Below are 13,630 nucleotides of genomic sequence, written 5' to 3'. Positions count from 1 at the left end.
TATTTAGAGTTTCTAAGTTGATTTGACAAAAGAAAAAGTGATAAATTATTGAAAATTATTTTTTTTAGTTTACAGAGATAACCCAGAATTATCCCTTTATGGTTCTTTAGAAGTACAGCACTATGAATTCCAGGAAATCATGAACATAAATTAATTCTGTTTTGTAATTATCACAAAGCAGTTAATATGTTGCTCATTTACATATATTAATTCATACTGGACATCATACTCTATTTCTACATTTTAATAAACAACATTGGAAATTTTTAAATACTGGTATAGGCACAAAAAGCTTGTACGCATGCTCTTGCGTTGGCATACGAGTGTTATTTTCACGTCAGCCTTTACCTTTATAAATCCCGATTTGTTCCTCACTCTTGATGTAGGATAAAATCCATCGTATTGAGGCCCAAGGTACCTTTGTGATGCTACTATTTTTGTTTCCAAAATGTTGAATTTTGCATTTGTTTCCAAGTGGCTTTGTCTTTACCCATAAGATGTCCACAAGAGACGTAGAAGGGCTTTCAATTTATATATATTAGGTATATTAGGAAAATTAGGTATTCTGCTCTACTTTCATCAAAATAAAAATAATAACTTTGAAAAGAGGTGAGGAAATTATAATCTTAATTGGGAAGAACATCCTCTCACACATGCGCACAATACAAGATCCTGGTTTATTTAGTGTTGATGCTTAAAATAGTTTTTACAAACATCATTATAACTGAAAAATACAGGCAATAACCTCTTGAAAAAACCCAAATGCCACAGGCACAATCACTTCATCCAAAGTGACGATTCAGCCTGAAAGTTTTGTCTTTAAATATACGAAGCAAATTCCTTAAAAAAGGAATCCGCCCAGATCTTAAAGGATGAACCTCACAGAAATGTTCAAGCCATATTGCACCCCAAAAATCACAAGAAAGAAAGAATATATAATTTGCTTACATAAAATGAAGCACCATGAAGATCTCTCATTACTGTAATGCACATTTTTATTTTATTTTTATTATTTATAATTTAATGGTAAAACCGTTAATTTATGCTGTTGTTATTAATCCTAAAACAAGCTTCATTTTCTTTACAAACTATAAATTCCTTTTTTTTTTTTTTTTTTTTTTTTTTTTGGGGTAAAATGTGAACTGGATGCATTTTTTATGAGATTCATCCAAAAAGCAAAACTACCATTGCGCAGTCTGATAAAACATAAAACATTGAAAACTGATAGTTATGATTGTCCATACAGACAATGCCATAAAGAAGGAGCGAGTCCTGACATGCGCAAACACATTCACAACACACAGTCAAAACCAAAGCAGACTCATAACACACAGCCGTATAATGGCTGATAATCTATATAGGCGTAATAGTGTAAAGTTTCCAACATGCTTTGTGTGGCGTCTCTCTTTGGGCGTTTATATTTGGAGCTGTTTGAGGAAGTAAATGAGAGTCTGCATCAGCAGCTAAGGCACTGATAAGGCTGGTGTGTCTCATTCGAGTCACATGTTCGGAGGGAAGTTTTTGGCTGGCTGTTGGGCATACCACTGCTGCCGCTGTTTGCGTGTGTCAAGTTCGGTGAGCAGCGCTTGTCGATATGCTTCATAGGATTTAACGATGCACTCCAGCTCTTTCATGAAAAGCAGCTTCAACATCCCCTGATATGTGTCCAGATCCATTAACTGGAAGAGTTCCCACTTCAGGATGTGGTCATACCTGAGACAAACACAAACACACACACTGATATGACTGAAGATTAATGACACTGGCCTTTACAAGACTCCATCATCACGACATGTTTACAGCCTCTGGTGGCTTCCAGGAAGCAGCCAATGAAAAACTTTATGGCGCTCTTTAATAAAAAAATACTTCTGGCTGATGTATTTGCTGAAAAAACATCTTAATCTAGCCTAAACTGGGTTGCAGGTCTCCAAACATAGTGGTCTCTTGGTTGGTTTTAGAAGGGTTTTCATCTTTTATCACCAAACAAGCTTTTAAGATACACTTTGGCTGCATAAAGGTAGGTAGGGTATGCAATTTTGGAGAGGCTAGCAACAGCAAGCTAGCTTTGAATGCATAAGAGTCTCTAAAGAGCTTCTCTTAAAGGGATAGTTCACCCCAAAATGAAAACTCTGTCAGTAATTACTCACCCTCATGTTGTTCCAACCCCGTAAGACTTTCGTTCATCTTCGGAACACAAATTAAGATATTTTTGATTAAATCTGAGAGCTGGATCACTCCTCCATAGGCTTCTGAGGGGATTGAAACTTGCCGGCCCAAAAATTATGAAAGACATCATTAAAATAGTCCGAGTGACTACAGTGGCTCAATCTTAAGTTTATCAAGCGACGAGAATACTTTTTGTGCGCAAAAAAACAAATAATAACAACTTTATTCAACTATTCATTTCCTTCTCTGTGGGCCGTGCCCGTGAGATTTCACGTAGTGATATTGCGCAAAGCTTCTGTGTTCTACGTCACACGTAGGCTCACTATTGGCCGACGCTGGTCATGTGTGTGATGTGTGTGATGCGTGTGACGTACAACCTAGAAACTTTGCGTAGTTTCACTACGTGAAATCTCGAGGCCAACAGAGAAGGAAATGAATAGTTGAATAAAGTGGTTATTTTTGTTTGTTTTTTTGCGCACAAAAAGTATTCTCGTCGCTTGATAAACTTAGGATTGAGCCACTGTAGTCACTCGGACTATTTTAACGATGTCTTTCATAACTTTTGGGCCGGCCAGTTTCGATCCCTTAAAGGGATACTCTACTGGTTTTTCATATTAAACTATGTTATTCCCTTAACTAAGACGAGTTGATACATACCTCTCTCGTCTCAGTGCGTGCACTCAATCGCTGTCTTGCGGCGAAACTTTGTTAGATCTTATCTCAGCCCTGTTCATTCAATACGTGCCAAGAAGAGAAGCGACCAAACACCTCCACGTTTTCCCTATTTAAATACAGTTACTAGAGTAGTGTAACTCGACCAAGAACGGTGACACAAAATGAAACGTTGCGCTCTTCTAAGCGTGTAAAATGGATAACTATATTGTATGGCAGAATACCATAGCAAGTGCTTGGGAGCACTTCGACTCGGCGCAGTAATATCATCTCTCGTGAAAAATCCTCTCCCCTGCTCCGTCTCCTCCTCCCTCATTTCAACGGGAGCGGACTTTTCACGAGAGATGATAAGTCGAAGTGCTCCCAAGCACTTGCTATGGTATTCTGCCATACAATATATTTATCCATTTTACACGCTTAGAAAAGCGCAACGTTATATTTTGTGGGGCGGCAGTGGCTCAGAGGTTCATGTAGGTTGTCTACAAACCAGAAGGTTGGTGGTTCAATCCCCGGTTCCACCTGACCAAGTGTCGAGGTGTCCATGAGCAAGACACCTAACCCCAGCTGCTCCCGACGAGCTGGATGCCGCCTTGCATGACTGACACCGCCGTCGGTGTGTGAATGGGTGAATGTGAGGCAATATTTAAAGCGCTTTGGTGGCCATTGGGTCTGTGAAAGCGCTATATAAATGCAGTCCATTTACCATTCAACGTTTTATTTTGTGTCACCGTCTTAGGTCGAGTTACACTACTCGTGTAACTGTATTTAAATAGGGAAAACGTGGAGGTGTTTGGTCGCTTCTCTTCTTGGCACGTATTGAATGAACAGGGCTGAGATAAGATCTAACAAAGTTTCGCCGCAAGACAGCGATTGAGTGCACGCACTGAGACGAGAGAGGTATGTATCAACTCGTCTTAGTTAAGGGAATAACATAGTGAAAAACCAGTAGAGTATCCTTTAAGGCTTTAAGAAGCCTATGGAGGAGTGATCCAGCTCTCATATTTAATCAAAAATATCTTAATTTGTGTTCCGAAGATGAACGAAAGTCTTACGGGGTTGGAACAACATGAGGGTGAGTAATTACTGACAGAGTTTTCATTTTGGGGTGAACAAACCCTTTAAACCACGCCTCCTTCAAAACACATGAACACGCACAGCAGAGTCTGCAAAGCATCACGAGACAAAAGACAGCGTTAAATTACCTCATGTCTCAAAGAACTTAAACAACTTACTCTTAGTTGTACCACCTGACTGCTGCAGATTTATTTTGGCATTGATAGTGTTGACATAGAAACGCCTAAATCCGAGTCTGAGGACGTGAACAGGACGTGAACAGGACGTGAACAGCTCCGGCTGTCACGGGTTGCCATCTCATAATCATGGTTATGATATGGCATGAACACAGCATAAGTTTATTGTTTTGGTTCAGGAGGAACTGTAAAAGTCGGTGACTGTCTGTCCACAACTCTGCATGCGGAACATGCTGATGACGTGATGTCTGCGTGAGCAGGGTGCGAGGAGGTATGGAAATATATATGTTGACTTGACAAGCAGGTAGGACATCGTATCATTGCATTTGGAACGAATGCACTGATTGGATGAACATTTTTTAGTCCTGAGCTGAATAGAAATACAAAATTAAAAATAAATGCCAATTCAAAATATTAATTAATACTATAATAGTATATAGAAAATACTAAAATAAAAATGCGCAATCTGTAACATTTTAATTAAAAATGAGAATCGAACTGACAAAACCCTAGAAGAGTCATGTTTGAAGTCCCCTAAAAAATGTAAAATAGCTGATATACAGGTGCACACCTGTGACTGCACATCAGTTGAACTCTATTATAAAGTTCAGAGCCATTGAAAAACAGTTCTCAGCACCACGTGGTTCATGGAGCTCTCGATAGTTCCAAACAACTTCTGTTTGAATGGGTGTAAGCAAGACAGACAGCAGGTTCACTATATTTGCAGCAATTTCTGGTAAATATAAACGCATAATGTGCATTAATTACTACGCTGATGACATTCACAGTAGCATTTGGGGAATGATAAAGAGACAACATTAATATGTTTTTCTCTAGTTTAACCCGTATTCCTTACTTTGGTCACACTCATACTCCTTGGCGATCAAAAGTGACCAAACTTATCAGTTAACTAAATGTACTACATTTTAGTTGAATAATATGCATTTAATATTTTGAGGAGATTAATGATCATTTAAAATACTTTTTTAATATATATATTTTTTAAATAGGTTTATAATTATTATAATTACTGTAGTATTTAAGGTTAAAATAGAGTAAAGGTTTTAAAATTTCAATGCAAAGAGGCAAATTAGAGGCATCTATAAATGTGTCTGGAAAAGTAAAATATATATTATTGGTCTTTAATATTTATATACACACACATGTATTAACTCTAATCTAGTTGCTAAAAAGAGTATAGCCATTTATAACAGCTTACTTAATTTTTATTTTTTTCATTTGAATATACATTTAGACATTATCAAACACTATTTTTTTATTTTATTTAAAAAGGTTAATTACTCACATCCTAATGTTATTTTATAAGCACAAGTTATTATTTCACATAAGCATACACAAGTGAATATTAATGAATGTAAGCAAACTAAAGAACCCAGACACAAAACAAGGCGACCAATTGCATTCAACCAAACTCTTTATTATATAATATAAAGTGAGAGGCTACATAAATTATTCTTTGAATGGGCAATCTTCATAGAAACTCATTTGACCTCCTACAGGGAGAGAAAGATTGCAGAAAGACTAAAAGCTGTTAAAAATATGACAACTAACTAGTATCTAGTTATGGTAGCTATTTAAGTGTTTCTCACGTAATCTAACTGCAATTAGAATCTAACTATCTATAGACCTTATTCACAGCAGCGCCATCTTTGATTTTTAACAGGAATGAAAGAGAGGCTGTGAGGGATAGCTAACATCTCTTCAGCGGGTTGTACAGTTATTTAATGTGTTTTTGGGATGTTCTGCAGATGAAACACTGCAAAAATATATTTTCCAATAAATTTCAGTAGACAAAAAACTCAAGACAACATGAGTTGTGGAAAATTATAAGTGATCTAGGAGCTTTATACAGCTTTTTACAGCGGATGAAATTGAATCCACGATAAGTCTATCCCTCCCAGCCTCGCTTCCATACCTGTCATGGCACTGTTCACAATCAGGTCTATTATCTATGATAAACGTGTTACATAAAATTCCGGATAGGTCAAAACCCGGCAAAATGTCTGTTGCCGTCTGTCGGTGTGAATTGGCCTTAATGCGTTAAGATGTCAAAACATGCAGTCATTTCATTTCATCAACTTACCAGCATGTGTGCTTGAGAAACACTGAAATGAATGGGGTTCATTGCTAGAACTATTCAGTGTTTGGAACTATATTGGTTTCTCCACCACGACACAAGTTACTTCCGCATTCCACAATTCCTATGGAAGTTAGCGGAGTGTTGCAACTCTGTTTTTCAATGGCTTTGAACAAGTGGCAATGTTGCTCAGCAACCGTAAACAATCTAGTTACATCATGCCTATACTGGACACATACAGTGTGGCATGACACTTCAAAATGAAAGCACTCCCATTACAACCAACGAAGCTGTACACCAATGCGGCCATCTGCGAGGCAGATTGGAGTGTATGTGAGAGTTGTTTGTTTGCTGTTAGATTGCTGCACCTCAGGGTTTGGCTGTCTGTGAAACTTACTTTAGTGGGGCTCTGGCATACACCTGCAGCCAGTCTGGGATCTCGGCTGTGTGATACGGGTTTGCTGGCACCAGTACGGGCTGGTTGCGTTCTGGTGGGCGGGGCTGGTAGGTGACTGGCGGGGGAGGGGGCTGGTCATAACGTGGAACACTGAGGTAGAGTGAGAGCGGAGGTTGCGTGTGTATTTTGGATACAAAATGGCACCAAACAGTCTCAGAATGTGCTGGAACATCTCAACACTCACCTGGGTGCGCAGGGGTGTCTGTATTGGGCACGTTTGTTGATGTGGTCAACATAATACACTCCAAACTCAGCTGACTCCACCCTCTCCCAGCCCGGCGGAAGCCCCTCCCTCTCCAGCGGGTGGCTCCAATGTGTTGTGTTTGTGTTGTGATCGATGTAATACTTCCGGCCTCGAATCGTCCAATCAACAGTCCAGCCTGGAGGAAGAACCATCTCCTCTCCACTCATCGTAGTCAGATTACCCACCGACTTCGCTGGCACACGGCCGATTGCTATAAAAGCACATACATAGTGAAGTATTACAGATCTGTTTCTTTGTGTATTTCAATTTATTTTCAATTTGAACACAAAGGAGGAGGTGTGAAATTAAAGAGAGATGGGGAGAAAACAACAAGTCACAGCTGCAGGGTCAAATATAAAACAACAGCCCCAAGAGAACTACGAAAAGTTCAGCAAACACACACCACTCACCACACACACCACACGGTGAAGAAAAGGGCAACCCAGAAAAATCCACATTTCTTTCAATCTCACACACAATGAGAAATACCGCACCAGAGTGACAGCCGAGAAAGTGTGTGTGTATTAAGCACAAGTGTGTGTAGAAAATGTAGGAAGTAGGGCTGGCAAAAAATCTTAATATTTATTTATGTATATTTGTGACAAATTTGCTGGTAATACAAAGCAACATTGTAAACTTTATCTCATCTCTTGCTTATTCTTCAGTTGCAAAATGCTGTTAGAGTTGGTAAGTTTGATTCATTTCTATGAATCTATGCTATGGACTTGTTTGCATCATTCAGAAATGTTCGCTTAAATTTTTTGTATTAAAATGCTTCAGTAAATAATATATGCAGGTAAATATTTATGTTTATTATACATATAGTTTCCATAAAAAATATTTATCAGCACAGCCGTTTTCGATATTGTTAATAAAAATAAATGTTTCTTGAGCATCAAATTAGCATATTAGAATGATTTCTGAAGGATCATGTGACACTGAAGACTGGAGTAATGATGCTGAATATTCAGCTTTACCATCACAGGAATAAATTACATTGTAAAAAATATTTTAACTTGTTACTGACCACAAACTCTTCAGGTAACTCACAGTAGTGTATCAAAACAATATATATAATATCAGGAGTCAGGACAATTTTAGCTATATCCCTCAGCTCTAATCATGAGCATATCTTTTTGAAGGAACCAATAATCCATCTGATTCTGCATATTATAAAATTTTAATCTATAATTCTTTCTGTTCATTCATTCATTCAACCTAATACTTTTCTGCACAGCTGTCACCTGACATTCTTAGCGCATATACACTCACCGGCCACTTTATTAGGTACACCTGTCCAACTGCTCGTTAACACTTAATTTCTAAGCAGCCAATCACATGGCGGCAACTCAGTGCATTTAGGCATGTAGACATGGTCAAGACAATCTCCTGCAGTTCAAACCGAGCATCAGTATGGGGAAGAAAGGTGATTTGAGTGACTTTGAACGTGGCATGATTGTTGGTGCCAGAAGGGCTGGTCTGAGTATTTCAGAAACTGCTAATCTACTGGGATTTTCACGCACAACCATCTCTAGGGTTTACAGAGAATGGTCCGAAAAAGAAAAAACATCCAGTGAGCGGCAGTTCTGTGGGCGGAAATGCCTTGTTGATGCCAGAGGTCAGAGGAGAATGGCCAGACTGGTTCGAGCTGATAGAAGGGCAACAGTGACTGAAATAACCACTCGTTACAACCGAGGTATGCAGCAAAGCATTTGTGAAGCCACAACACGCACAACCTTGAGGCGGATGGGCTACAACAGCAGAAGACTCCACCGGGTACCACTCATCTCCACTACAAATAGGAAAAAGAGGCTACAATTTGCAAGAGCTCACCAAAATTGAACAGTTGAAGACTGGAAAAATGTTGCCTGGTCTGATGAGTCTCGATTTCTGTTGAGACATTCAGATGTTAGAGTCAGAATTTGGCGTAAACAGAATGAGAACATGGAACCATCATGCCTTGTTACCACTGTGCAGGCTGGTGGTGGTGGTGTAATGGTGTGGGGGATGTTTTCCTGGCACACTTTAGGCCCCTTAGTGCCAATTGGGCATCGTTTAAATGCCACGGCCTACCTGAGCATTGTTTCTGACCATGTCCATCCCTTTATGGCCACCATGTACCCATCCTCTGATGGCTACTTCCACCATGTCACAAAGCTCTAATCATTTCAAATTGGTTTCTTGAACATGACAATGAGTTCACTGTACTTAAATGGCCTCCACAGTCACCAGATCTCAACCCAATAGAGCATCTTTGGGATGTGGTGGAACGGGAGATTCGCATCATGGATGTGCAGCCGACAAATCTGCGGCAACTGTGTGATGCCATCATGTCAATATGGACCAAACTCCCTGAGGAATGCTTCCAGCACCTTGTTGAATCTATGCCACGAAGAATTGAGGCAGTTCTGAAGGCAAAAGGGGGTCCAACCCGTTACTAGCATGGGGTACCTAATAAAGTGGCCGGTGAGTGTATATATATATATATATATATATATAACACCATGACATATATATATAAATAACATTTATAACGCAAATAATATAGTAACATTCCGTAACGTTGACAGCACTAATATATATATATATATTAGGGCTGTCAACGTTACGGAATGTTACTATATTATTTGCGTTATAAATGTTATTTATATATACATTTCGATACATCGATACATTTTTTTTTAATTAATTGCAATTTTTTTCTGTAATTATTAATCACGATTAATAAAACCTAAAATTTAAGTTACATCTTTATATTTGAATAATGTCACATCATTAATCTCCAAATTAACGTGAAAAAACAACAAAGCCAGTAGCCTATAGTGAGTCTGCACAGTAGTGAGCGTGTAGTGGAGCCGCGGTATCAAGGTCCTGCCCACACTCCCGCAGAATCAATCGCAAGCACACGCGCCTCAACTTTTTTAAGTAGACTGACTGCTCCAATTTTGATGTCTGCTGATTGTAATACAACTGAAGGCTTGTGAAAATAAGGTAAATACAACTAGTCATATCCCAAAAAATGCTGTTGCTGCCTCCATGACTACTTCACTCAGAGAAGCTGTCAATCATAGCTGTCAATCATGATGTCACACCCCCGTTTTAAAGCATCAAATAACTAACTAAAACCAAACATATATAAAGAACACTTTAACTTACATCAGTGCGATAAAAACTGCCTAAAAATTTTTTTGAAGTGTAATTTGATTGTTTCAGTTTGGCTTAAGTCCCATTTGTTTACATGGAGAGGGCGGGTTCATCAAAATGCTTTTGTTTACTTTTCAGGATGTGTGCGGCACACCCGGTCTCATATAATAAACAGTATAATATGGTCTCATAAATAGAGACAGTTTATGGCCGTGTATTTATAGTAAAGAGCGACAGTCATGTTTGTTATTTCATGAGGTGTCTATCATGCATGCGAGTGTGAATGCACACAGGATGATATGTTCCTCACCTGGGGGTGGGCGACTATGTGGCTGGGGCGTCTGGGGCTGTCCTGGGTTTCGTGGGTAGTTGAGTTCATTGTGCTCATAGTACCTGTAGCTCTCATTAAAGTGGTCTTGTCTGTGGGCTCGTCTGGGTTGGTTATTGTAGTACGGCTCTGGAGGATAGTAATACGGGCCGCCATCTCCATTCTCTGTCACCGAACCAGCATCGCTGATGTAGGATGGCGAGGAAGGGGAGTAATCGCGATGAAGGTGTGGTGGGGCAGAAAGCCGATGAGTCTCCCTGCGGGATATTTCGAGGGGGGTCCGTGGAGGTGCGTTGCGCAGGAAACTCTTGGGGCCGCTAACGTCCCCAACAGAACCAGAGGAATACGGACCTGCACCAGACACCCCCGCCGGAACTGGCTCCACTAACGGGGGCTCACGCCGAAGAAATGTTGGATGCCGGATAAACGAGGGCATTAAATCTGAGAAAAAAACAAGGGAGAGGCAGAAAAGAGAAACCTAGAGTAAGTGGACCAAAACATAGTCAACAATATTTCATTTGTAAAGAATGCTTAAGATTAATTTTATCGAACAATTTTACATCCATTTTCCAGAATACAAAAAGTGCTAAAGTGATACAAATTTAAGTTGCTCCAGATGTGCACAGATAGACTACAGCCGATTGGAAAATATCTTGAAACTTATCATTTCTAGACTCCTCTGCCTTTTAAGTCCCCAATGTAAGTTATGGCATTTATAATGTTGAAGTCCAACTACTTATATTTCTAATGAGATATTAAAAAGCATATTATATATTTAAATAATTTTCCTGGACTACAATTATTTTCCCATGTCCCCAGAGCAGCAATTTTTATTCTTACAAAAATAAGAGTGAAAATAATTGGATTTCTATTTTTTCCCCCACCAATACAAAGTCTATGACTATACTATGCAAAACACACTTGTGGCTAATTTGGAGTGAAACTGAAAGTTTTTGTGTCCCTTGAGTTACTGTTTACCAATTATGCCCTGATACTTTGACTTAGAGTTAAAGAACTATGCAACATTAAAAGATAATAGTGTAAAAACAAAAAAGTTCTACTTCTAATATTAATAATATTAATGAGCAGATGGCACTTTTGATTGATGCAAAAGGTAGACGTTTATTTGGCTGATAGTAGGCTATGTAACTGTAACTTACATATTGTAAGCCTTAATTAATTTACAACGAAACATACTTAAAAATTTGGTTTAATTTTCAAAAGTTTCATAGCTCAACATGCACCGAATGACCACATTACATAAAAATGTATATCTATTTATTTATTTGAGGGTTTTGTTAGGCATATTGACTTAAAAGTTACTCACTTCTCAGAAGCGGGGAAGTTTCTTTCTTCACATATTTGCCCTGAACTTCGGCTGGCTTGGACGCTTCGTTTTTACTCTTCTTTCTGGAGAGCATCGTTAATCCGAATCGATTCTGGCCCGATTAGACTTCGGTTTCATCCTGAAATCCGGATCGAGAATCGCACTGACACGCAGAACCGAGACCATTTCGGAGCGTAGCCCGATAGCTAGTTTCGAGTCATCATGGCTACAATCTGTAAACATCAACACAAAACAAACGAGTTTGCGTTTAACGAACGCTTCGTTGTTTTCAGTGTTTAGTCGAACATTACGAATATTTTTCGACGACTAATTAGCGCTCCCCGCGCGCGCTGTCCAAATTACGCCCAGAGAAAAGCGCACGAAAACTTTTACCAGCTGAATGTGTCCACCCAACCCAACCCTCACCATCTCCTCCTGATCCCAGACCAGCTCTCACTGGATCCCTCCCCGCTACCTGATCTCAGATCAGCTGTTTGGATCTATAACTTCCAACTGCCTGATTACAGATCAGTTCACTTTATTTTCAGATTCAAGAGATTTATTAGTAACGTTATAATCCCCAAAAGAGCGAACATTAGTAACGCATTAAAGAGTAACGTTATCCGTTCAACTACGCACACACAACGTGGAAGTGTCTTTAACCGCTCCTAGATCACCTCTCTCTAGATTGCTCACTCCCCGCAGCAGACTGATCCCAGATCAGACCTTCCCTAAGGCATGTCCTTAGAGGTGCAGTGCATTGTGGGAAATATTTTACTCTCGAACTTCTTTTCTCTTTCACATTTTTATGGTTTCGCTGCAGGACAGATATAATGGTTTATTCAACACATCGTGTTTAATATAAAGATAAGTAGGCACTTTCCACGAACAGGGTACAAATACAGGGTCTGTTTTATTTGTCTTTATTTCCTGTGGGATTTAACATAAAGTGGGACATACTGTATACAGTATGGAGTAAAACACTTGAAAATAAAGTTTTCACATCTATATTGCTAAAGAGAAATGCGCAGTCTTTATGCATTCAAAAGGAAAACTCATAACCAATGTTTCCTAAAACTATTTATTTATTTTTTTACAAAAAAGAAAGTTTTGTGTTTTTACATTCAAGTGTTATACAATTAACACGTAAAAGTAAGTTACCGTCATTTTCATGACAAATAGTGGTAAAGCATAGCTTATATACTTCACCAAAGGCTGTTACAATGCTAAAAACACAAGGGCACAAAATTCAAAGCAATTTCAAAATGTTTAAATGCCTTTAAATCTCTGTGCATTTTTCCACCAAAGCATCAAAGCTTGTAAACTGCATTCGTTGAGAGACGCCTGAAATGAAACTTCATAACCAGCAATTTTCTTCTCCACACACAAATTATACAGTGGTAACCATGAGGCTGAAGTCTCCAAGCTCTGAGTTTCTTTTAATCCACATAAATATTTTAATAGATACCCTATTATTCATATTTACAGTGCTCATAATGCATGATTACAGTTCATAAATGAAAAATAGGTACACAAAATAAATACACAGCAAAAAGTCCTGCTGCAACTAAAGTAACGTTATGGGATGTTTTATTTTTTTTGGTGCACATTCTCAAGTAAGAAGGTTTATATTAACTAAACAATCCCAAAGACATAAAATGCACTATAACAAACAGGAATAAACAGTGTGACATTTGCCCTTTAATTTCCTTCTCTGAGACGTAGGGAATCACTGACCTTGTTTGCATTTCACTGAAAACTATGTAATGACAGGCGGCTGCGTGTGCGCGCGCGCGTGTGTGTGTGTGTGTGTGAACACTGGGGCCTCAGCTGTTGGACAAGCTTCTCTAGGTCTAAGGAATTTTACCATTCCTTAAGACAACCTTCCAATTGCAGTTTAAGGTCCAGACTCACCAGACATATTACAGTACGGCTCAGTAAAAA

At 38.9% G+C, this 13,630-nt stretch overlaps 1 protein-coding gene across 1 annotated transcript; it reads right to left on the bottom strand.

Moving 5' to 3' along the window:
• Positions 1-1,027: 1,027 nt before the first annotated feature.
• Positions 1,028-12,127, bottom strand: sav1 (salvador family WW domain containing protein 1). The gene is made up of 5 exons (XM_056254927.1): positions 11,687-12,127; positions 10,342-10,800; positions 6,828-7,098; positions 6,584-6,733; positions 1,028-1,713 (listed from the first exon to the last, which is right to left on the bottom strand). The coding sequence occupies exons 1-5, from the start codon at positions 11,778-11,780 to the stop codon at positions 1,500-1,502; spliced, it is 1,188 nt and encodes a 395-aa protein (XP_056110902.1). The 5' UTR covers positions 11,781-12,127; the 3' UTR covers positions 1,028-1,499.
• Positions 12,128-13,630: the final 1,503 nt, after the last annotated feature.

This window comes from Rhinichthys klamathensis, unplaced genomic scaffold (assembly GCF_029890125.1).
Source record: "Rhinichthys klamathensis goyatoka isolate OS25496 unplaced genomic scaffold, OSU_Roscu_1.1 h1tg000115l_1, whole genome shotgun sequence".
In the NCBI taxonomy this organism is placed as follows: domain Eukaryota; kingdom Metazoa; phylum Chordata; class Actinopteri; order Cypriniformes; family Leuciscidae; genus Rhinichthys; species Rhinichthys klamathensis.
This window is presented reverse-complemented; position numbering and strand designations above follow the sequence as displayed.

Bases quoted from the DNA above. Each gene is read 5' to 3' on its own strand.
- sav1 (XM_056254927.1), bottom strand. From the start codon at position 11,780: ATGCTCTCCAGAAAGAAGAGTAAAAACGAAGCGTCCAAGCCAGCCGAA. The intron at 6,734-6,827 runs GTGAGTGTTGAG...ACTCTACCTCAG, and splicing joins AGACACCCCTGCGCACCCAG to TGTTCCACGTTATGACCAGC. The intron at 1,714-6,583 runs GTAAGTTTCACA...TGTTTGTCTCAG, and splicing joins TATGCCAGAGCCCCACTAAA to GTATGACCACATCCTGAAGT.